Genomic DNA, 24,346 nt, shown 5'->3' with positions numbered 1-24,346 from the left:
TTACATATCTGGGTGGCCTGGTATTTTTCCGGGCCAACCAAGGCTCATTCTCAGCCCTCTTCTCGAGGGGGTCTGCTTCAGGCCGACCAGGGCCAACTCACCCACTGCTGACAGCAAATTCACACCTTCCATTAGAGCAAGCCTCTGATTGGTGGGTAGAATCAGCCCACATGGGCTTAAGACAAGGATGTGTGGAATCAACTGGGCCAGGCTGGGACCGACCCGGTACAGATGGGAATGGCCCATTAGGGTCCTCTAAAAGGAGCTGGAGCTCACACCTCAAACGTCTTGTAGGAACATGCCTGTTCAGACTCTCTGTTAGCTAAAGAGATGCCTGGCTGTTCAAACATTTAAAAAGTACCAATAATGTCTTAAAATCAATCCTAAAATGAACGTGCAACCAGTGCAGGGCGGACAGAACAGGGGTGACGTGATCACGAAGCTTAATACCCGTAGCAGACGGGCAGCAGCAGAGAGTTGTCCAACCCAGCATAGAGGGAGTTGCAGTAGCGCAGTCTGGAGGTCATCAGTGCACGGATCGCCTTTAGGCCACTGTATGGTAAGCAGGGTTTGACCTTGCTAATCAACCTGAAGTATTCAGAGAGGGTAACTCTTGGTGTAATGTGAAAATGTTTTTAACATTCACTTCACATAAATATGTAAACATCATTATAATGTGTAGGAGTGTACTGAGTAACTTGTTAACACTGATCTGGTGCAGTTTAAGATCTGAAATGACTCACTGCAGGAAAAATATTCATTTTAACACATCATTGATTGATGCACACATTATTCACACACTTTAGGATTCAAACATCTCGTTCATTCGAAAATATCAACCTATAAAGTTGTAAAATCATTTATGATTCAAGGAAGGTGAACTTTATTCAGAGTGGAAAATAAGAGTCTCCGCCTGAGACCTTGGGCAACGATGTTATGACTACTTTGACTGGTTGCACATGGCATATCCCGGTTTTTCGTTCTTGGAGGCCAGATGGATGTGATTTGTCCCTGGATGTGTAAGGCAGCTTGTGGCTGCAAATTAAAAGTAAATTTCTGTTCATTCTGATGAATAACTTGACCTTTGGTATGAATAACTTGACCTTTGGTACGCAAGAGTAGGCACAGTAATACTTATGCCAGGGGTGTCGAACTCAAATTCACACTGGGCCAAAATGAAAAACTGGGACGAAGTCGCGAGCCACACTCAATATTTTTCTAAACGTGACGGCAAATGTGCGCATTTTCCTTTATCTACAGTTATGAACGGTTGAACCTTTTCATTTGGAAACAAAAAAGCCTTCAAATCAGCAGCGTCTCCCCGCTCAGCTCATCTCAGCGTCCCCTCTGAGTTCAGCATCTGTCTTAAGTCCGTTTCTGAGCTCTTAGTACGCCTCTCAACAGCTCAGCTCTTCACACTCTTTTCAGCTCAGCTTGGAGCTGGTGCCCTCATCAGCTGATGCACTGCAGCTGTGTCAGCAGCAGAGCTAGAAGCTGTCCATGGGCTTCCAGTGACAGCGCCCTCTTGTGGGGGAGTCCGGCTCGGTCCTGATGAGCACACCTCCCAGGAATAACAGGGAGGCAACAGGTGTTTGTCAATGTCACGGCGCCTGGCCTTGCAAGGCAAAGTCTCCAATAAAAAGACAGTTAAATAAACTGTTTATTTGGTTTTTCTTAGCGTGGCATAACCATGAAATGGCTCATTCTGGAAGGTAATGAAAATGCCATGATTAGAGCTGCCAAAATCATGTTATGTGAGACCGCACAGCTAATAGAGCCGAAGTCCCTCTTGACATAATTATGATTTGTTGAGAATGGTAATGTGGTGCTCGTGTTGTTTTTCTGCAGGCTGGGTAGACATGGGAAAGTTTTTCTGACCATCCCCAGTCAGGGATCTACAGATGAGCAGAAGTTCATCCAAAAAGGTGAAGCTCCGAGCTCCCTTTTTGATGTTGACCCCAAGAATATTGTGCTGTTCGTCGGCGGTGCCCCAGAAGGTGTTAAGGTGATTTTATCGTGTGGAAATCCTAAAGTAATCATCTGATTTTTAGTCAACATCAGCTATGAAAATGCTTTTGTTCTGTTTACTTTGCAGCTTCCACCTCCTCTGAGCCTCGCCCCTTTTGTGGGCTGCATCGAGCTGTCGTCTCTGAACAACGGCATCATCAGCCTGTACAACTTTAAAGAAACCCATAACATGAACGTGGCTTCTTCAGTGCCATGCTCGAGGTACCACGTCTACATGGCCGTTCTGGCTTGTCCCAAGACCAGAAACCTTTGGTTTTCTTAGCCCAACAGATCTCGTAGATGATTTAACAAGCTGAGGTTTTTTGTTCTGTTTTAAGGTACAAGTTGGCCTTCTCTGAGAGTCGGATTGCAAGCTACTTGTTTGACGGGAGAGGCTATGCGCTCATCAGTAACATGGAGAGAAGAGCACCGTTTGCTGTTGTCACAAGATTTGATATTGCCGTACGGACAGTCTCAAAGAATGGTGCCGTTTTCCTCATGGTGAACAGGGTACGTCTAAACCTGGATGATGGACGAGATGAACAAGTGTAGTCTTATCTGAACAAGTTCAAGCTCTGAAAGATGTTTTACAGTTCATCATTTCACAAGGTCTCCCACTGACCTTGAGCTTAAAGATGTGCTTTTTAATCCGTATTAAAGTCCCATCAGTTGTGACACACAGTGTGTGCAAAACTAGTCCTTCGCATCTGACCCATCCCCCGGGGGAACGGTGAGCTGCATTTGGTGGTTCAATCCCCCCAATCCAACCCTTTTAATGCTGAGTGTCAAGAAGCGAGGCGTTGGGTCCCATTTCTTTTCAAGGTCTTTGGTATGACCCGACCAGGAATCGAACCCTGGTCCCCCAGGCTCAGGGCGGACACTCTACCACTAGGCCACTGTGCTGGTATGGTAGCAGTGGTGTGTAGTTGGAATGAACGACTTGTGTGTGTGCATGAGGGGTTAAGGAGAAAGTAGCTTCAGACGGCAGGATTTGGAGCCCTTTTTCCTGATATGTGGACATCTCTCCTCTGATTGGCTAGCAGCAACATGACTCTACCACGGACTCGGTTTTCTCTGCAACGCTGATGTTTTATCTCCACAAACCTGGAGGAGTTCTGCTGTGTGGTGTAGTTGCTAATGTTAACGGTTAGCTTCTACTAGCAGAGACGTTCTCTGCTGTTTCCTGGATGCTAAACCAACAACAGCGTTCCCCGTCGTGGGTCAACATGGGTGAGTCAACGAATGTCAATCCTCCAAGCGCAAAGGTAGCAAAATTGCGACAAACATCATGGCTGGGTTTAACGAGCCACCGCTGCAAACGTATTCCCTCGTGAAGTTATTACTACATACCAGACGACAGTGGAGATGTGTAACTTCAATCTCAGCAACACTTGTGGGTGTTTCTACAGAAATGTTCTGAGTTTAAAGAGTGTGACAGCCCCCCCAACCCCTCCCCCAACACACACACACACACACCCCACCCGTGTCGGGACGATCCCGGTGGAGTAGAGGACAAAAGTGACGCTAGAGGAAACACTTACAATGCTGACAGGTCTGTTTATTGTTGACGAAGCTCCTTCTCTGGTTCTGAGGAGGAATGTTTAGCCTCTGATTTTCACTCGTCCAGTGAGACGGATGGAGGCCGTGTGCTTCATGAGAGAAAACAGGCTGCTCAAACATGATCTGAAGCCATTTTCACCGAGTTCAGACCATGGTGGGTGTAAAAAACATTACTAGTGGTGACAGATGTAGGGGGAGTGTAGAACAGAAAAGCATAAATAGGGGCAATCGCTGCACGTGAAACTGAAAGTAAAGGTGCGTCACAGTCGATATGAATATTCCACACACTTCTGGTCCACATCAGGAACTTTCCTTGGGTTAAATGTTCTTTACATACAAGGGAAGGTCAATGCTGAAGCTGAATAAGCCCAAAAACCTGACAAATATAAATAACAAAAAGTATATTATGAAAAAATAAAATATATGTCAAAAGAAATGTATACCGTAAATCCTCTAATACAGGCCCGGGCCTGTATTAGAGGATTTACGGTATATATGTAGAAATAAATAACAGTTTTAAAACACAATGACATTTTCACAATAACATAAAAATAAGAAGGAACATCTGTAAAAATGATGCATTCCAATATGGCAGTCTGATGACATAATAATAAGTATATTAGATACATTTATTAGCTACAACCGGTTGAAACAGTCATGTCAGAGTTCAGTATTTTCTTGAAAAAACTTCGGGATCCAAAGAGTTAAGTGACAGTGTGACGTAGATCTGTCCGGCTTTTCTAATCCTGGAGTTTCATCGTCTGTTTACTATCAGAAGCTAAAGCGGGAGATGGGTGTAGGAGACTATTTTCATGTTCAGCCTGCATGAAACACGCAGAGTGACTCGTTAGAATCAGAAATAATCATTAAAAGTGTTTTTTTTTTTGTTTTGTTTTTTGGTGAATCACACCTTTAAAAGTAGATGTACTTAAAAACTTGACATGGACTCAGCTAGGGTGTGTGTGTGTGTGTGTGTGTGTGTGTGTGTGTGTGTGTGCGTGTGTGTGTGTGTGTGTGTGTGTGTAAAATGGTAAATGGCCTGTATTTGATACAGCGCCTTCTAGAGTCATGGAACCCCCCAAGGCGCTTTACAACACAATCAGTCATTCACACATTCACACACTGGTGGGGATGAGCTACGATGTAGCCACAGCTGCCCTGGGGCGCACTGACAGAGGCGAGGCTGCCGAGCACTGGCGCCAGCAGGCAGCGTGAGTTAAGTGTCTTGCCCAAGGACACTACGACAGCGACAGACTGAGCGGGGCTCGAACCTGCAACCTTCCGATTACGGGGCGAGCACACACTGTGTGTGTGTGTGTGTGTGTGTGTGTGTGTGTGTGTGTGTGTGTGTGTGTGTGTGTGTGTGTGTGTGTGTGTGTGTGGCGGGGGGTTAAAATCTCTGGCTGATCTGATCATCTGTTCACTTAACAAATATTTGCTTTTCTTTTTCCAGGATAAATTCTTCCTTTTGGAAATAAAGAACGGGTTTTTGAATTTAGTTTATGACTTTGGCTTCACTGACGGGCCAAAGCGTTTTCAGGATGACTCACCAAAGCGTCAGATAAACGATGCAAAATACCACGAGGTCAGTCGTTTTCTCTTTATTTGGTCTTCTTATTGATTCAAACGCAAGTTAAATTTTTTCTCTTTTAAAACCTCACAGGTGACAGTAATCTACCATCACTCCAGGAAGGTGATCCTAGTAGTAGACAAGAACCTCGTGAAAACGTTTGAGAATCCTAAAACCACCCTGCCGTTCTCTGATATCTATATAGGCGGGGCTCCTTCCGGCATCCTTAAAGCCAGGTAAGTTCATCACACCTGCAGGATTAAATACGGGTTTCAAACTCAAGATGAATCTTCGTGAAAACTGATTCATTAGTTATTTATTCTAGAGGAATGCTTCAAGTTGTTGAGGTAAACTGAAGGAGAAACCTGGGCCAAAAATCTGAAACCTAACACAACAGGCTGTGCATTCTAAAAGACTCCTAGGACGAAGAGTTTATTGGTTCTAAACTAGTCTGGGCCTTGTAACATCCATCCATTTTCTGAGCCCGCTTGTCCATGTAAGGGGGGGGGGGGGGCTGGTGCCTATCTCCAGCGGTCAATGGGCAATCAAGTATCAGTGTTTAAGAATAAAGTAGTTAAACACTGCTGTTGCACACATACTGACCAGCCTAAAGACTCAGCTAACATTTTTACTTCCCAGGCTTCAACTAGGACTTATTATTATGAATGACTGTTCATAACTAGTGAGCCTTTTTCACTGGTACCTACTCGACTTGGTGTAGCTCGGTTCCATATCTTTTCCACTACTAATGGGTACCAAGTCAGTGCCTCTTTTTAAATACCAGCTTCACTGTGGTTGCAAGCGTAGGTGATTTCACCTCCTCGTAGCTGCAGGCCATGGCGCTGCTCCCTGCACCTTCCCTGTCAGCAGAGGGAGGAGGCGCAGCCCCCACTCCAATGGAGGTAACCAGGAGGCAGTGGCAGCAATCTCGAACGCCGTGTGGAATGCCTCCGGGTCATTCTCCGTTGTACTAGCAGGGAAAGGGGGCCCATGGTGTGGCGTTTCTAGCATTCTTCTCCCGGTCTGGGCTGCCCGCCACCTCAGAGCCTCTGTTTGCTGTTCTGCCTGCCTTCTGGTTGCGGTGCTCCGTAGCCTCCCAGTTCAGCCTGTCCAAGAACCACAACAGGAGGCGGGAGCAGATTGCATCAGACTATTGATGTTTCCCGCTGACGAGGAAGATATAAAAGTGGAGCCACTCTTCCTTCTGGGGCTACTCTAACACCGGTAGCCTCCATGTGAGCGTTAAAGCTCTGAAGGACTGCTCCTGTGCCTTTTTAGGAATAGAGCTTAGCTCTTTGTAATTGCTCACTTGGTGTTCTGCGTTGTCAGAAGCAGTCGTATTTTAGTTTGCTACTGCTCTGTGTTGAGAGGTTTTTGGTGGTTATTTTCGTACAGAGGAGTTAGACCCCTCTTTTGGTGCATGTTCCCTCTTTTGGTGCATGTTTCCTCTTTTGGTACATGTTCCCTCTTTTGGTGCATGTTCCCTCTTTTGGTACATGTTCCCTCTTTTGCTGCATGTTCCCTGTTTTGGTACATGTTCCCTCTTTTGGTGCATGTTCCCTCTTTTGGTGCATGTTCCCTCTTTTGGTACATGTTCCCTCTTTTGCTGCATGTTCCCTGTTTTGGTACATGTTCCCTCTTTTGGTGCATGTTCCCTCTTTTGGTGCATGTTCCCTCTTTTGGTGCATGTTCCCTCTTTTGGTACATGTTCCCTCTTTTGGTGCATGTTCCCTCTTTTGGTGCATGTTCCCTCTTTTGGTGCATGTTCCCTCTTTTGGTACATGTTCCCTCTTTTGGTGCATGTTCCCTCTTTTGGTGCATGTTCCCTCTTTTGGTACATGTTTCCTCTTTTGGTGCATGTCCCCTCTTTTGGTGCATGTCCCCTCTTTTGCTGCATGTTCCCTGTTTTGGTACATGTTCCCTCTTTTGGTGCATGTTCCCTCTTTTGGTGCATGTTCCCTCTTTTGGTGCATGTTCCCTCTTTTGGTGCATGCTCCCTGTTTTGGTGCATGTTCCCTCTTTTGGTACATGTTCCCTCTTTTGGTGCATGTTCCCCCTTTTGGTGCATGTTCCCCCTTTTGGTGCATGTTCCCTCTTTTGGTGCATGTTCCCTCTTTTGGTACATGTTCCCTCTTTTGGTGCATGTTCCCTCTTTTGGTACATGTTCCCTCTTTTGCTGCATGTTCCCTGTTTTGGTACATGTTCCCTCTTTTGGTGCATGTTCCCTCTTTTGGAACATGTTCCCTCTTTTGGTGCATGTTCCCTCTTTTGGTGCATGTTCCCTGTTTTGGTACATGTTCCCTCTTTGGTGCATGTTCCCTCTTTTGGTGCATGTTCCCTCTTTTGGTACATGTTCCCTCTTTTGGTGCATGTTCCCTCTTTTGGTGCATGTTCCCTCTTTTGCTATATGTTCCCTCTTTTGGTGCATGTTCCCTCTTTTGGTGCATGTTCCCTCTTTTGGTGCATGTTCCCTCTTTTGGTACATGTTCCCTCTTTTGCTGCATGTTCCCTCTTTTGCTGCATGTTCCCTCTTTTGCTGCATGTTCCCTCTTTTGGTGCATGTTCCCTCTTTTGGTGCATGTTCCCTCTTTTGGTGCATGTTCCCTCTTTTGGTGCATGTTCCCTCTTTTGGTGCATGCTCCCTCTTTTGGTGCATGCTCCCTCTTTTGGTGCATGTTCCCTCTTTTGGTGCATGTTCCCTCTTTTGGTACATGTTCCCTCTTTTGGTACATGTTCCCTCTTTTGGTGCATGTTCCCTCTTGTGGTGCATGTTCCCTCTTGTGGTGCATGTTCCCTCTTGTGGTGCATGTTCCCTCTTGTGGTGCATGTTCCCTCTTTTGGTACATGTTCCCTCTTTTGGTGCATGTTCCCTCTTTTGGTACATGTTCCCTCTTTTTGTGCATGTTCCCTCTTTTGGTGCATGTTCCCTCTTTTGGTACATGTTCCCTCTTTTGGTGCATGTTCCCTCTTTTGGTGCATGTTCCCTCTTTTGGTGCATCTTCCCTCTTTTGGTGCATGTTCCCTCTTTTGGTGCATGTTCCCTCTTTTGGTACATGTTCCCTCTTTTGGTGCATGTTCCCTCTTTTGGTGCATGTTCCCTCTTTTGGTGCATGTTCCCTCTTTTGGTGCATGTTCCCTCTTTTGGTACATGTTCCCTCTCTTGGTGCATGTTCCCTCTTTTGGTACATGTTCCCTCTTTTGGTGCATGTTCCCTCTTTTGGTGCATGCTCCCTGTTTTGGTACATGTTCCCTCTCTTGGTGCATGTTCCCTCTTTTGGTACATGTTCCCTCTTTTGGTGCATGTTCCCTCTTTTGGTACATGTTCCCTCTTTTGGTGCATGTTCCCTCTTTTGGTGCATGTTCCCTCTTTTGGTGCATCTTCCCTCTTTTGGTGCATCTTCCCTCTTTTGGTGCATGTTCCCTCTTTTGGTGCATGTTCCCTCTTTTGGTACATGTTCCCTCTTTTGGTGCATGTTCCCTCTTTTGGTGCATGTTCCCTCTTTTGGTGCATGTTCCCTCTTTTGGTGCATGTTCCCTCTTTTGGTACATGTTCCCTCTCTTGGTGCATGTTCCCTCTTTTGGTACATGTTCCCTCTTTTGGTGCATGTTCCCTCTTTTGGTACATGTTCCCTCTTTTGGTGCATGTATGTTCCTTTAGCAACTGGTTTTACACCAGGGGTGTGAAAAGCTCTTTCCTTTACCCAAACCAATTAAGGTTCAGGCAGGTTTGGCCTATTTTGGGTTTTTTAAGCTTGGAGATTTTAAGTCCATTTATGGCTATTCATAGACTAAATATATCCCTTGCCATGCTGTCGTTCTTTTTAAAACACAGAAACAGTATTGTTTACCTGCTTTGTCGCAAACTCTGCAATAAAACATACATAGGAGAAACCGGACGCCAACTCAACACACGAACAATAGAACATAGAAAGGAGTGCGAGAAAGAGGCAAATCGAAAACACACAAGAGCAGCAAAAGAAGAAGCAGAAAGCACAATAAAGAAGTCAGCCGTAACAGATCACTGCACAAGAGAAAACCATAAAATGGACTGGGACAACACAAGGATCATAAACACCGAACAACAGAAATACGAAAGATGGATTAAAGAAGCAATCGAGATAAGGAGACGTGGATGTGGGACCATGAACAGGGACGACGGAGTTTACACGCTGGACCGCGCATGGGACTGCATCATCGGAGAGGGGAGAGCGGCCAGCAGAGGGCGGCAACGTCCTCTGCTGGCCGCGGATAAACGGAGAAGGAAGTGACGCCACCATCAGCGTCAGCCTGAAGAAGCCGGCAGCCGTCGGCGAAACGTAGCGACAATTACAGGTAACAAAACCCTTTCTGTGTTTTAAAAAGAACGACAGCATGGAATTACCACGACACAGCAAGAACACACCTAAGATGTTCAAAGAGAAATATATCCCTGTTGAGGCCCTTTTGTTTTAGGCTTTACTGGGCTGTGTTTACTGTCATTTGTTAGGGCTTCCAGCCCTTGATTTTTTTGTTTGCCTTTTCGTTTAATAAACACACACACACACACACACACACACACACACACACACACACACATACACACCCAACCCCCTCCCAGAAGAGGGGACTCAGACTACTGGATGCATCACAAGGCATCGTACGATCTGCTGCAACAACTGACCTGTTCAGGCAGCTGTGGTCTCAGGTTTCTGACTCATAATCTACAGTATCAGGAAAGGAGATTTCACCTGACAGAACCCAACACAAGACCATTTCTGGGTAGAAATCTGACCAGGTTGTCAACACAAGATACGAAGTATTTCACCAAATGTGTTCCCACAGGCCAGAGTTGTCCTCGGTGGTCAGTCTGAAGGGCTGTGTGAAAGGATTCCAGTTCCAGAAGAAAGACTTCAACTTGCTGGAGGAGCCCGGAACTATTGACATCAGCAGTGGCTGCCCAGAGGAGTCTTTTGTAAATGCTGTTTCCATTCATCTACACAGTGACACTTTGTCTATGTCTTTTGACCACGTACAGCATTGAGAAATGTATGCTTTTATTCTTGCAGATGTCTCGCGAGGCATATTTCACTGGAAAGAGCTTCCTCGGGTCCACAGCAAAGATATCACCATTTGACAGCTTTGAAGCGGGGCTCAACTTCAGAACACAGCAGAGCAGCGGACTTCTCTTCTACCACCGTGAAGGGGTAAATGTTCCACCTATTTGGTGTAAAATCTGAATGCAGACATTTACTGCAGAAGTACTCATTTATTTTTATTTAATTTAGCTGTGATTGCATGTTATGTTCTAGCAGTGGAGATGTCAACAATCTACAGAAAGCTTTGATATCAAGGGGGAATACCACGGACCAGAACTGCTCCCAACACAGAAGTGGCAAAAATTGCAGTTCCACACTCATAAACTAGGGGCTGGCTCCATAAACGTGCAATTCTTCATTGACTCCCATGTTAAAAATGCCAACTGAGAGTATGGTTTAACAAACTATCCATTAATAAAACCAGTGGTGAATGAGTGATTCGCCACACACTTTTCTCGTAGTTAAGCTAACGACTAAATTCTAGCTTTAAAATACGGAAGGCTGCCACGACGTAATATTCTGTAATCTTGCATTTTACCAGCAAATAAACACGAGATGCTAAAAGGCATTCGGTCAGCAAAAGCACTCAAAAACAGCTTAGCTTCTAACAGAATTATTCATCAGTCAAAGTTAAAACACAGATTGAACGATCTAGTGAAACATTTTAGCTTTAGTTGATTTTGGTGTAGCATTGATGACATCTACATATTTATTAAAATAGCCAATAAGATGGGATGATTCCATGTAAATATGAAATATCAAACTGACTGATCTTTGAATGTTTAAGCAGAAGATTCTAAGTACTTCACTTATTCAGGGATCATAAACACACTTCGCATTAATTCAGACAGTCAAGTATATAGTTTATAAAAATGAATTTATTTATTTCCCTAAACTAATGATTATACAAGACAAGATATGAATGAAATGATAGAATGTGATGTAGTGTAATGAACAGGAGGTGATTTAATGTGATGGATGAGATGTTTATGTTTATGTATTTAGCAGATGCTTTTGTTCAAAGCGACTTACAAGTGATAATCGGCATGTTGCCCTTGAGGTTAACAACAACAATAACAACAGCTTGACATCAGTCATGGAGAGGAGGGAACAAAGGAGTGGACGGTAGAGAGGGGGGTGGGGGGACATCCATTTTGATATGTCAGAGAGACCGTTTGATATTCGTGCAGAGACAGTGTGGTCGTCCGGTGGACATGACAGATAGAGCTGGGTGTCGTCTGCATAGCAGTGGTAGGAGAAGCCATGTGATCGAATGATCTCACCCAGTGAGGTAGTGTATATGGCAAATAGAGGAGGTCCTAGTGCAGAGCCCTGGGGGGCTCCTGTGGCAAGATGGTGCACGGTAGAGGATTGTCCAAGCCAAGATACACTGAATGATCGTCCTGTGAGGTACGATTCAAACCAGGCATGTGCTTTCTCTTTGATGCCCATGCTAGAGAGTGTGGACAAAAGGAAGCCATGGTTGACAGTGTCAAATGCAGCCGATAAGTCGAGCAGGATAAGCACTGAGAATTTGGCAGTCGCTCTAGCTTCTTTTAAGGATTCCGTCACTGCTAACAGAGCCGTTTCAGTGGAGTGGCCCTTTTTGAACCCAGATTGGTAAGGGTCAAGCAGACAGTTTTGTGAGAGGTATTCTGTGATCTGCTTGAAAGCCACCAGGGATGTTGCAATGGAAGCTAGATGTTTTAGCAAAACCTTTCTTAAGTATCTGAGAGAGTTTGTGGAGTTTGCGTTGTAAAATAAATTGTGCTGTCTGTTTGGTAAACTAGAGATTTATTCATAAAACCATCCGACACCATCTGTTGAGTCTACGTACCCTTGTGTGGGGATTCTTATGCGATCCAGGGGGTCAAGAGGTTGTGAAGGACACTGCCGGCGGAGTGAACCCGCTCTGATAGCACCCGTCTAGTCTGAGATCTCTCCAGGTGATGGCAGGAAGCTGGAATGCTTGTTTGCATCTAAAGCTGTTTGTTTGGCCGTTTTGTCTGATATCACCGCAGCATTGCAGAGAGACTTTGACCTGAGGTCAAAAGATAGGATGGGCCGGTGTGTGTGTGTGTGTGTGTGTGTGTGTGTGTGTGTGTGTGTGTGTGTGTGTGTGTGTGTGTGTGTGTGTGCGTGCGTGCGTGCGTGCGTGCATGCGTGCTCTGTCTTCTCGATCCCCAGTGAGTCGTGGAGGATGGCTGCTTATACTGAGCCAGGATTCTCTGGAGGTTTCTTCCTGTTAAAAGGGAGTTTTCCTCTCCACTGTCGCTGCATGCTTGCTTAGTATGAGGATTGCTGTAAAGACTCTGACACTAGTCAGTGACTCGATGCAACCTGCTGGGTTGCTTATATAGGAAACTTTTATCTGATTGGCTTAATGAACTGACCTGTATTGGAATGTTTACTATGTGAAGTGCCTTGAGACAACTCTGGTTGTGATTTGGCGCTATATAAATAAACTTGAATTCAATTGAATTGAATTGAGTGTGAAGCGACTGGGATGAGGATCAGCACCTCCAAATCTGAGACCATTGTTCTCAAGCAGAAAAGGGCGGCATGCCAACTCCGGGTCGGGAGAGAGGTCCTGCCTCTAGTGGAGCAGTTCAAGTATCTCAGAGTTTTGTTCACGAGTGAGGGATGGAGGGAGCAGGAAATCAACAGGTGGATTGGGGCAGTGTCTGCGGTGATGCGGATGCTGAACCGGTCTGTTGTGGTGAAGAAGAAGCTGAGCCGGAAAGCAAGGCTCTCAATTTATCGGTCCATCCACCACCCAGTCCTCACCTATGGTCACGAGCTTTGGGTAACGACTGAAAGAACAAGATGATGGATACAAGCGGCCGAAATGAGTTTTCTCCGCGGGGTTGCTGGGTTTAGCCTCAGGGAGAGGGTGAGGAGCTCGGACATTCGGGAGTATTATTATTGTTGTTATTGTTGTTATTATTATTATTTATTAATAATAATAATACACCCATTAAACATGTCGGTACCAACCCTAATGAAATGTTAAAGATTGACTAAAACGGAAACGTTTTGTGTCCCTCTTTAGTCCAGCGAGTTCAGCATCTCCCTGGAAAACGGAGCCGTGGTTCTAAACAACAGAGGATCTAAAGTCAAATCTCACAAGAAACAATACAGCGATGGAAGGACACACTTCTTAATGGCTTCAGTCAACAATCAGAAGTAAGTCAAACTCAACTACCAGCAGCCATTTTTACAAATTTGGCACTGACACAGGTTTTCATGTGATGTTTACTCTCTATCTCTTTAAACAATGTAAGGAGCTGATTTCTGACAAACACATCCAGTTTTACCTGAACCTGCTACAGACGTGTGCTGATAAGGTTGGGTGACCCCCAGACCAACCCCCCATCACCCCAGGCCCTCTCTGTCTGTCTCCTCCCTCAGAGCTGACGACGAGACTGGGACATGTGGCTAAACACATCTCAATCTTGTGCTCGTCTCAGGAGGAGCAGAAACTAAAAGTTTTGCTACTCTGTGTTAAAACAAGAATCCCAACTTGATATAAAATCAGGTGTGTCTGAGCAGGGACACGTAGAAAACATGCAGCCACTGAGGCCTTCAAGGACCAGGTTTACTCCTCGTTATTCAGTCTAGAGGTTGATCAGATTTCTTCTAATGCTCAAAGGGACTTTACGGAGTCTTGAATTTTTATGCTCGCGATTGCCCCCTCTGGCCAAAAGCGTAACGGCAGCTTCAATAGTAGGATAGTGCACGAGGCGCGCATGCTGTACGTGCACACTCCTTAATGAAAATAACAACTGAGACAGTCCCTTGTGTGTGTGTGTGTGTGTGTGTGTGTGTGTGTGTGTGTGTGTGTGTGTGTGTGTGTGTGTGTGTGTGTGTGGGTGTGTGTGTGTGTGTGTGTGTGTGTGTGTGTGTGTGTGTGTGTGTGTGTGTGGGTGGGTGGCCCGGAGGACAGGAGAACACGCAGCTAATTAATTAAATAATGTGGTTCTGTACCTTTCTCTTCAGCACAGCCGACAAAGGTTTATGATGGGCCAGTCCTCCTGCATGCTCAGATCATTCCCTTCCCTTGCTTGAAAAATTGTTCCAAAATGAAAGTTGAACCCACATCTTTTTTATCTGTGAATTCAATGCCGTTCGGCAAGTCTCAAATAAAAATTTGGGCACCTTACTGTAAAAAATATACCATGAATGTAAAAAATAAACTCTAAAAAACTATGTTCACGTCCAGAATCAAACCCGAGTCGTCTGCATGAAAGTCCATCATCTTATTAGGCAGTCTACAGCACCAGTAACATATTTTGCATCTGTAACATTTATATTCTTGATGACAGCTGAAAAAACGTTCAAAGAACGGTTCGGAGGGCGATGCCTGAGCGTGAACGCGCATGAAGCAGCCTGCTCGACCCGAGCATCTCTCTTTTTCTGTGATTTTACAGAAAAACAGGCAATCACAGTAAAAATGCCAGGGCTCATTCTACAGGACCAGGGCATTGCAGGAGAACGTATGAAGAAGACATTTATTATTTCTATACATGTTTTGGCTGTCAAACTTCCATAATGTCCCTTTAAAGCTTCTTTCCCGGAGTATTTATCTTATCTGATGGCACCATCTAGTGGCTGACAAGCATATCACACAAAAAGTCTATTCCTCTGTTTGTTTAAGATGTGGGCGACGGTGGCACAGGAGTTAAGCGCTCGCCCCGTAATCGGAAGGTTTCAGGTTCGAGTCCCGCTCAGTCTGTCGCTGTCGTTGTGTCCTTGGGCAAGACACTTAACCCACGTTGCCTGCTGGTGGTGGTCGGAGGGACCGGTGGCGCCAGTGCTCGGCAGCCTCGCCTCTGTCAGTGCGCCGCAGGGCAGCTGTGTTCCTGATACCCCATTTGCGGAAACTGATAAAAATTGTAGAAAAAGAAGTAATTTCCTTTGCTCCCTTCATTATTTAATTTGTAACCCAGCACACAAAATCCTGCAACTGCTTTCACAGCCACTGTGCTCATACGTAGAAAAAGTTGCAACCTAACAGATTTCTTCAAAACATTTGTCAGCAACTGAACTTTTGACTTTTTAAATGGGCTATGGTGCCTCTTAATCAGTAATGCCATTAACGCGTTAGTAGCGTATTTCTCTCAAATGAGTACTATTACAAGGTAACTGTGGCAACACTGCTCTTCATGGATCAAATTGTTCTCAGGTATTCACTCGTGGTGGATGACAAAGATAAGCAGGAGAAGAAACGTTCATCCGCCACAGTCCCCTCACCAGATTCACCAGTAAGAACTTTCTACTATGGAGGATCTCAGAGCAGCAGCTTTAAGAACTTCACAGGCTGCATCAGCTATGCCTACATCAACAGGTACATCTACGGTGAAATGGCGACTGCGCCTGTGGTTCCAGGTGCACTGATATTTTTCTTTCATCTGTTAGCGTAAGTGTTTGAGGACACTAAGTTTGTTACTTTGTCTACATTTATTTCCTTTTCACTCACTCTATCTGAAGACAAGATCAGGACATTGAGGCGGAGGATTTTCAGAAGTACAAAGAGAGGGTTGACGTGTCTCTGCAGGACTGTCCCATGCAGCACCCTCCTGCTGGACTTCTGTCAAAGGAGCGAGATTACACTTCCAGAGCCAAACAGAGCCTATCACAGAAGGTAAAAAAGAACTGGTCATGACAGTAAACCTGTAGCCGGTAACAGAATGCCTGCTTGGTTGGTATTGTTCAAATCAAATCAAATCAACTTTATTTATGCAGCACTTTTCATACAAAAAAATGCAACTCAAAGTGCTTCACAGATTAAAATGGCCCCATAGATCCCATATTCCCATCCCAGCCCCCCTCCCCAAGTATAAAACAATTGACAATTACACTTCCCCTCCCGCAACCAACTTCCAAGGAACGTACACTCACACACACACACACACACACATACGTGGACAACAGAGTAAACAATAGGCTGAGTTCAGATGGGTCAGGTAATGGACGACACACCATCAGTGGAGCCATCTGCCCTGACAGTAAAAGATCCACGGCAGCAGCCAAGAGACCGGCCCGTACTGATGATAAATGACCCGCACCTGTTTAGTGCCTTTCAGAGTCAGAGGACTCCAAAGTGCTTTACACTACACTTCATGCAGGTCATGCCAATCTGATACCGGAGGTGTCGATATGAGTACCCTTAACTCATCCTGTTCCATATCACAGGACACCAAGCCACCTGTGAAGACACAAGACTCTTTTATCTAAACCACTTTAATAAAGTTATCTTTTCTGGCTCATAAAAGGACTTTCTAACTTTACAAGTTATTACAACCATATTCTGCGGTACCTACAGTTTATGATTGTAACTTTTGGCCATTTGATGAAATACATGACCTTGAGCATGCGACACACCAATGTCCCTCTTTCCCATTCATTTTCTCCCTTTCCTTACATTTTTAATCCAATTTTTATTTTTTTGTCACTTTAAACATATATTTTTTTAGCATTTTTAAAAATCTTTTTAATATTTTAAATGTTTTGTTTTTGTAAAGCACCTCGTGATTGGTACTTTAAGAGACTCTATATGAAAGATTATTTTCTTTACTTTTTTATACCTATATTAGATTATTTTACCATTTATATAAATTCATTAATCACTATTTATCTATTTATTTGTATCAACCGTTTGTATGTATCTCCTGTAATATTTTTTTCCATCTAGTGTTTCCTCTGTGGGGGCCCTGCGCCTTGGGGTGGTATTCGGCTGTGGCAGCCCTGGTGCTCTCCGGGTAGATCATGGGTGAAGATGGGGTTCTCCGCCCTCCTTCCCCTGAGCACCCTGTGTTGACGCCTCGGCTGCTGTTTTTGACCAGCTGCTCCCGGGTCAGATGACACTCCTGATGATGTTTTCTTGGATCATCTGAACTCAGCCCAATGTCTTTTTTACTTTTATTTATGGGGAGGGATGGGAATGAGGGTTATGTGGGGTCATTATAATCTTTAAGGCACTTTGAGTTGCACTGGTTGTATGAAAAGCACCTTATTAATAAGGTTTGATTTGATTTGGACCATCTTCTATTTGATATGTTCTGTTTCCAAAGGCCTGTTGATTGAGATTCCACACCAGGCCACCAAAAAATCTGGGCTTTAGGTGATGTTTTGTTTCCAGTTAACATTCATAGATACAGTGGACTAAAGTGCTGTATATAAATGATTTTATAGGTCACCAGAGACAAGCCCAGCCTTTCTCTAAACATACAAGAACTACAAAGTGATGACCAGGTGCAAACAGAGTCACGAATCGAGGCTTGTTACCTCTCCTCAACTCCAACGTCAACACACCAAGCCTTCCACTTCTGTGGTGTTGCCAACAGCAGACAGCATTACACAGATCTCACTGACTCTTTCTCTGAGAGGTAAGTCATGTCCAAATCCCTCAAAGGAACTTTGGTGTCAGAAGGTCTCTGAAAGTTCCCTAAGCAGTTATTTTGATCCGTTTCCACTATCAGAACTTCTGGGTAATTTTACCAAACCTTCTGGACAGGCGCTAATTTTCATTTCACCGGGTCAGACTGAGAGGACCACCTTCCCCCTCCCAGAAATTTCCAGGAATTCTTATAGTGGAAAAATATGATGCATATATAATTGTTTCTGTCTGACTGAATGCATTTTCTTCCTAATAGTTTCAACTTTTCATTGTCCATGAAGACACAGTCGGCCTTTGGCCTCATCTTATATGTGTCTGATGTCCAAGAAGACAACTTTGTCGCTCTTTTCCTGGCACAAGGAAAACTTGTATTCACATTCAATGTAGAGGACAAAAAAGTTAAAATCCAGACTGAGGAGAGATTTAATGATGGCACATGGCACAATGTAAGCTCCTGAAACATTTTGTCTGCATAGTATATATTCAGGTCATCAATGTATACTGAAGAAATTTTGTCTGACAACCTCTGTTCCTGTTGTCTTAGATTTTTTTGAAGCGCCACGGGAGTATGGGCCAGGTTATAATCAATGGCTTCACAGGGCTGGAAGACAGAGCTCAGGGAAACAACATCCAATGGCGAATGAGCGACTCACTCTTTATTGGAGGAGTTCCTCCAGGGAGAGGCCAGAAGAGTATTAAGGTACGAGAAACAATTCTGTTTATGAGTAAACCAAAACACCTTCTGCCAGCAGCGAACAGGACCTTTACTACTAGTGTTCTGAATGTCAAACCAGCTTTGCTAAGCCAAATGTATACACGAAGACCAGAATAACAAAATTAACTGGACTTGCTGAAATTTAATACTGAGGGCTGCATTCCATCTCTGCACTTGTCAGTAAAAATATCTGCCTAGTTTCTTTCTTCTTCAAAATTTTCTCCTGTTTTTTCCCCTTCCAATACTCGTATGACAAGTTGTGCACCTTTGACAGGGTGCAGCTCTCCAGCTGGATACTAGCTAGATAACAGTAGCTAAAGCAGAATAATTTTGCTCTACATGTCAATCAAGCCACGCTTCATTGGAGCCTTATAGGGCCCGAAACAGTCTTGTGTCGGTTGGGTGGGAAGGAAGTGACTGGCCAAAACAACCGTAGCGTGGCCCAAGGTAGAGCCCTGCACGGACCTAAAATCTGAGCCACAGCCCGACCCGGCCTGACTTTTTTTAACCAACTAAATGAAAACAAAGTGTGTCAAACCTGACCAATGTGTTAAAAGACGTGCAGGATCCGATCAATTTGTTTTTCCCTCATTTACCGTCACGGAGATAACGGCGCACTGGCTCTGGTGGTAATCAAGTTAAATTTGATCTCTTTCCAACAATTTTCACAAGAAAACAGAACAGTTAAAAGCAGGGCTTGTGTTGTGTTGACCGGACAGTTCCCGTATTTGACCGTTTATTTTGACGGAGAAAGAATAGAAAGAATTACCCCGACGCATGCAGACGAACTGACATTTTATTCTACGCACATCGCAGATGTAGCTAAATCACCCGATAAAAGATTCCCATCTGAACATCTGAGCTGGACACTGCTCAGCACAGCTCGCTGTCAGCGTGTACTACATAAGGTCCACAGCGCGCTGAAGTTGTTGAGATTGGCTTGGAGCGCGTTGCAGAACCAGAGCGCATGCGGGAAGCTTCCTCCCACTGAAGCGAGTGTTTTCCAAACCCGGTCTCTCAGAGAGACTTGTCACTTAGAGAATGCTCCCTGATTATGAAACTTTGGCTGAATAGCGCTTGTTCCTGTCTCCAATGTGGCGACACATCCAGGAGTCGTCTGAGGAGAAACCCAGAATCTCACATCCTCTTCAGCTCAGACAACGCCTATGATTACGCACAAGCGTGACCCGTCAACCCGGTCTCACAGTAAGACCGGGTTGGACCTGTTCAGGTTTACGCAGACAATCTTTACATTTAGAATTGACTTACATATGTAAAATTAATTCAATAAAATATAAAGCATTTTATTTAAATATCCATTCATTATTTTACAAGCACAGAGAGCCGCATCTGATGGATGGAAGAGCCGCGGGTTGCCGACCCCTGGTATAGCCTATAAAATGACATGTTTTCTCCAGGACCAGAGAAGACGAAAACTCAATACATCTCTTTTATTGTGCAGTAATAATTTCTCCCAGTTTTCCGGTTGTGGGCGGGAGTAGACATGCACATCGCGGGTGCGGGCGGTAATGGTCAGAAATTCAGCGAGAGCGGGATGAAGAAAACAGTCCAGCGCAGGGCTCTACTGCTGCATTTAAGTGTTTCAATTTTTTTTATGAATTCGATTAAAAATAAAGGCGCCCGGCCCGTGTCTGAGGTAATTGCACAGTCGTTGGCCCGAAGCCCAGCCCTCGGGCTGACCCGAGGGCCTAGGGCTTCAGTGCAGGGCTCTAGCCCAAGGCCTGTGTTTCATTAAATGGCCTGACATTGACTTTCTTCATACAGTTCATGTGCACCTGACATCTCGAGGTGTTGATTATGACAGGTGTAGATAATGACAGGAGGTGTAGCTTATAACGGGAAGTGTCAATTTTGACACGAGGTGAAGATTATATATATATATGGAGAGAGAGAGAGAGAGAGAGAGAGAGAGAGAGAGAGAGAGAGAGAGAGCGAGAGAGCGAGAGAGCGAGAGAGCGAGAGAGAGAGAGAGAGAGAGAGAGAGAGAGAGAGAGAGAGAGAGAGAGAGAGAGAGAGAGAGAGAGAGAGAGAGAGAGAGAGAGAGAGAGAGAGAGAGAGAGAGAGAGAGAGAGAGAGTTAGAGTTAGAGTTAGAGTTAGAGTTAGAGTTAGAGTTGATTGGATGGATGAAGATTGTGAGAGCTAACCTCACTAACCCCAGCTTGGATCTGGACAAGCTAAAAGACTATTTCCACATCTGATCTGTACTAGCCGCTGTTATGGTTCTTTCTAATAACGTACATTTCATGTGTTGGAAACTGTTCTACTGTGTGTTCAAATCCTTTTGTTTTATTTCCCTCCAGCGGAACTCAGCCTACAGCTTTACTGGCTGTTTGAAGAACGCTCAGCTGAACGGACAGAAGTTGTCTCCTTTGGCAGAGACATTTGGGGTCAGTCCATGCTTCGAAGGACCGTCTGAGGCAGGAACTTATTTCTCAAAGGAGGGAGGATACGTCGTTCTGGGTTTGTTTTTATTATGTCATTTACAGAGAGAAGTACTATGTATTTGTTTTAGTAAAGGTTTAATTGTGTGAACTTCTTCCTCCCACTCAGTTACGCCTCATACTAGGGATGCTCTGATACGATCATGTGATTGTACAAGGATCAGAAACAGGAGAAAAATATCAGATTTAACCTTTTAAAACAACAAACATGACGTTTTAAAATTCATCCTGAGGTGATCAGTGAAAAGGGCGGCGAGGCCTCATTCTCCAAACTACGTGTGCAAAAACCACTAAATTGAGTACTTGGACCAAAATGGCTGACCTCCTGTGCGACTTTGCGCTTGGCTCCAAGAGACATTTTTGTAGGTCTTGAGACAATACATTAGTGTACCAAATTTTGTAATCCTCAGTCAAAGCATGGCTTGGGGCTGACGATTTTAATGGTCCTAGGGGGCGTTATTTGAGAAAATAGGCCACGCCCACCAGATTTTCAATCAGATTTTTTGGGGGGCCGGACTAGGACCACTCACCAGAAGTTTTGTGGCGATATCTTTAGAAATGACGAAATGAGAGGCAAACGTATGGCCACGGCGGTACGCCTGACTTCACTGTGCCGCCACAGCCCCGCCCTCTTTTGAAAACTCCCATAAAGTGATGCCAAGAAACACTTGTCTTGAGTTACCAGCTACAAATTTGTGGTGATTAAGTGAAATGGGGCGATTTGGGACCTATCACAGTAAAACTTGACCTTTTTGGTCCTGAGGGGGCAGGGCTTGTGTGATGTCATCATCCAACCATTCAGTTTAGTTTGTGGCTAGATGTCAAATGACCACAGAAATTCTTGTAACTCTATTCGAGTATGAAGTTATAGCCATTTATATTTTTTGGCGAGTAGTCGAACTTCGAGGCCTGGCCACGCCCCCTCAGCATATACGAAAAGTCAGTTTTAGTTTTTCTATTTGATCGCTCATCACTTCTGAGCAATTTCCCATAACTTTCAAGACAATCGTGCGAAAAATTATCAAGTAAATTAATCAGAAGCGGACCCTAGAAATGGCCAAAACGGGGTCAAAATCACCACTTCAAACCAAAATGGCCGACTTCTTGTTTGATGTTGACCATGGTTGCAAGAGGCTTCTCTGTGCGGACTGTTGAGTACTAAAAGCGTACAAAATTTCATAACTGTACAACAAACTAAGGTTTAAAGAGGCGGGTGTTTTTCGCATTCTAGGGGTCGCTGTGGAGCTAGTTTTACTGCGATTTTTTTGGGACCTTTAAAATACAAAATTTTACACCATGCCTGACACATGTGCAAAACTTCCTGAGTTTTCGGGTACGTTAAGGCCTCCAAAAAGCCAATTAACTTGTCGGGAGAGAAAATAAACAGAGCAGATACAATAGGCCTTGGCAGCTTCGCTGCTTGGGCCTAATTAAGGTTCCTCTACGTCCGTGGTACTCTATAGGTGGCCCCCAGGTCGGGTTCAGCCGTGAGACTGTGTCACCCCCACCCCCAGCTCAGAATGTTACAGGAGGAGCACTACATACCTGTCATATAACTGCTTCAGTCAGCTCTCTGAACTTTTTCAGACAGCAGAAATAACGCTGCTACTTTAAATATTTTATATTTTATAAACAGGTTATTTAATCAGTGTACTTCCTACATAAGTGAGAGAGAAACCTAAAGGTGAACTTTGTAAGAGTTGGAAAGTAAAATAATCACTAAAAAGTCCAGTGTGTCCATCACATTGCAGGGAAGGTTACAATAACGAGATCTCCTTTTCATCTGGCTGGGGGAAGGCCAGGTTTTCTGGTTTCAGAAATGGCCGTAACCAGGGGTGGACTGGGACCAAAATTCAGCCCTGGCATTTAATCGTTGGCCCTCCCAATTGGGAGAGAGGTGGGGGTGAGGGGTGCTGCCGCCCGCGGACTCGTCTCTAGGCCGAATGTGAGATCTAATATGGGCTAGGACTGTAAAATTACAAGCAGGGCCAGACAGCTGCGACCGGGAGCCGTGGCCTTCCAGATCAGCTCAGTCTCCACAGGCGGAGATCAGCGAGACATTAGCTACATGCTAACACGGTAAAACAACTCCTACATCATCGCTCTACCGCGTTTTTCTTGCTAAAAAGGCCTGGAAGAACTGTTAGCTTCAGGTTACCATGTCGCTAATGTTCTACAGATCACCAACTGTCGGGTGGTGTTAGCCCAAGCTGGGCAAGCAGCCCACTTGGCTAAGCGGCCCACCGGGACAGTGCCAGAGTGCCACATGCTTTCCTGAAAAGTATTGGATCGGGACTTGGTATCGGCAGATACTCAAAATAAACTGACTCCAAATCGGATCGGTAGTAAAAACGCGATCAGAACATCCCTACCTCATACGTGACGAACTGATGGTTAGGGTTAGGGTGAGGCTACTGGTCTTTAGTGTGCCTGGAGGAAGGTGACACTACCCACCATGTTTTTATGGCTTCCCTGCTTTAACACACCAGACTTTAATCAGCGAGTGACTAACAGGCTTCTGCATGAACTGATGAACAATGTGTTGGAGCAGGAAAACAACTAACACATGCTGGATAGCAGCCCTCTGGTAAAGGAGTTGTTAACTCCTGCTGTAGTGACCTGGCCAAACTGATGGGGATGAAGCTCTGAACATGTATTAAATGCGTTTCAAAGCTGAGATGTTGTGTTGTTCTCTCCTCAGATGAGTCCTTTGATCTGGGGCTGAGGTTCGAGCTGGTAATGGAGGTGCGCCCTCGTGTGGCATCTGGGGTGCTCCTACATGTGCGCACAGGAAAGGGCTATTTTGTCATCTACATTCATCAAGGGGAGGTGAGTCTGAACAGCTTTCTAGAATGGGATGCGCTCGTTCAGGCCACTTTGCACAGGTGCGGCTAAGATGCAGCAAGCCCCACCATGGTAACTGCTGCTCCCTCTTGGCGAGGTCGGTCTCTGCAAATCCTCATCGTTGCAAATGAGAGCGGCTGAAACTAGTCATGACAATCTCTCCAATTTCAGCCCCATTTCAAAACTTTCATTCCTTCCTAAGGTCATGGAAAACGTGTTGGTACAATTAATGCAACACTTAGAAAAATATGGCCTTTTGGATCATTTTGAGTCTGTTTTCAGGCCCCTGTATAGTACTGAGTCCCCCCTGAGTCCCCCTTTCTCGTGGTATAAATCTACTCCTTGACCTCTCAGCTGCATTGTTGACCACTGCACCCCGATTCAACGATTCAACCATTGCTGAGGACCTTTTGAGACTTCCTGTGGAACTTTCTTGTAGATATTCTCTGCAGATTAGCAACAACCGTTTGCTCTCTGAACCGTTATTCCAGGAGTAAGGAGAGAGAATGATGATGCTGCAGATTCACTCCTTTACAGAAACCTGCAGCCTCTGGCTCTGCAGCCGTCAGACACTTTCGCTCTTCCTGCATTTGGTAAATGAAGTCGGCGGGAGTCTGAACCACCGTCCCAGTAACACACCCAGCTCTGTGGCTCATCTGAACTTCCTTCAGTGACACAAGGATGGGTGGCCAGATTTTTAACCAGCACCGACA

The 24,346-nt window shown here is 45.0% G+C and overlaps 1 protein-coding gene across 1 annotated transcript in view; it reads left to right on the top strand.

The window, feature by feature from the left end:
- Positions 1–24,346, top strand: part of lama4 (laminin, alpha 4) — an 88,361-nt gene that overhangs the window by 55,938 nt on the left and 8,077 nt on the right. Inside the window, exons 23-37 of the mRNA XM_054736323.2 lie at positions 1,849–2,005; positions 2,096–2,229; positions 2,346–2,517; positions 5,021–5,152; positions 5,231–5,373; positions 9,959–10,088; positions 10,183–10,320; positions 13,265–13,398; positions 15,398–15,559; positions 15,703–15,856; positions 17,407–17,600; positions 17,868–18,057; positions 18,156–18,311; positions 20,649–20,808; positions 23,491–23,618. Coding sequence (XP_054592298.1) covers positions 1,849–2,005; positions 2,096–2,229; positions 2,346–2,517; positions 5,021–5,152; positions 5,231–5,373; positions 9,959–10,088; positions 10,183–10,320; positions 13,265–13,398; positions 15,398–15,559; positions 15,703–15,856; positions 17,407–17,600; positions 17,868–18,057; positions 18,156–18,311; positions 20,649–20,808; positions 23,491–23,618 — 2,284 coding nt within the window. The remainder of the gene's footprint in view (positions 1–1,848; positions 2,006–2,095; positions 2,230–2,345; positions 2,518–5,020; positions 5,153–5,230; positions 5,374–9,958; positions 10,089–10,182; positions 10,321–13,264; positions 13,399–15,397; positions 15,560–15,702; positions 15,857–17,406; positions 17,601–17,867; positions 18,058–18,155; positions 18,312–20,648; positions 20,809–23,490; positions 23,619–24,346) is intronic.

Source organism: Nothobranchius furzeri, chromosome 3 (genome assembly GCF_043380555.1).
Source record: "Nothobranchius furzeri strain GRZ-AD chromosome 3, NfurGRZ-RIMD1, whole genome shotgun sequence".
NCBI classification, from domain to species: Eukaryota; Metazoa; Chordata; class Actinopteri; order Cyprinodontiformes; family Nothobranchiidae; genus Nothobranchius; species Nothobranchius furzeri.
This window is presented reverse-complemented; position numbering and strand designations above follow the sequence as displayed.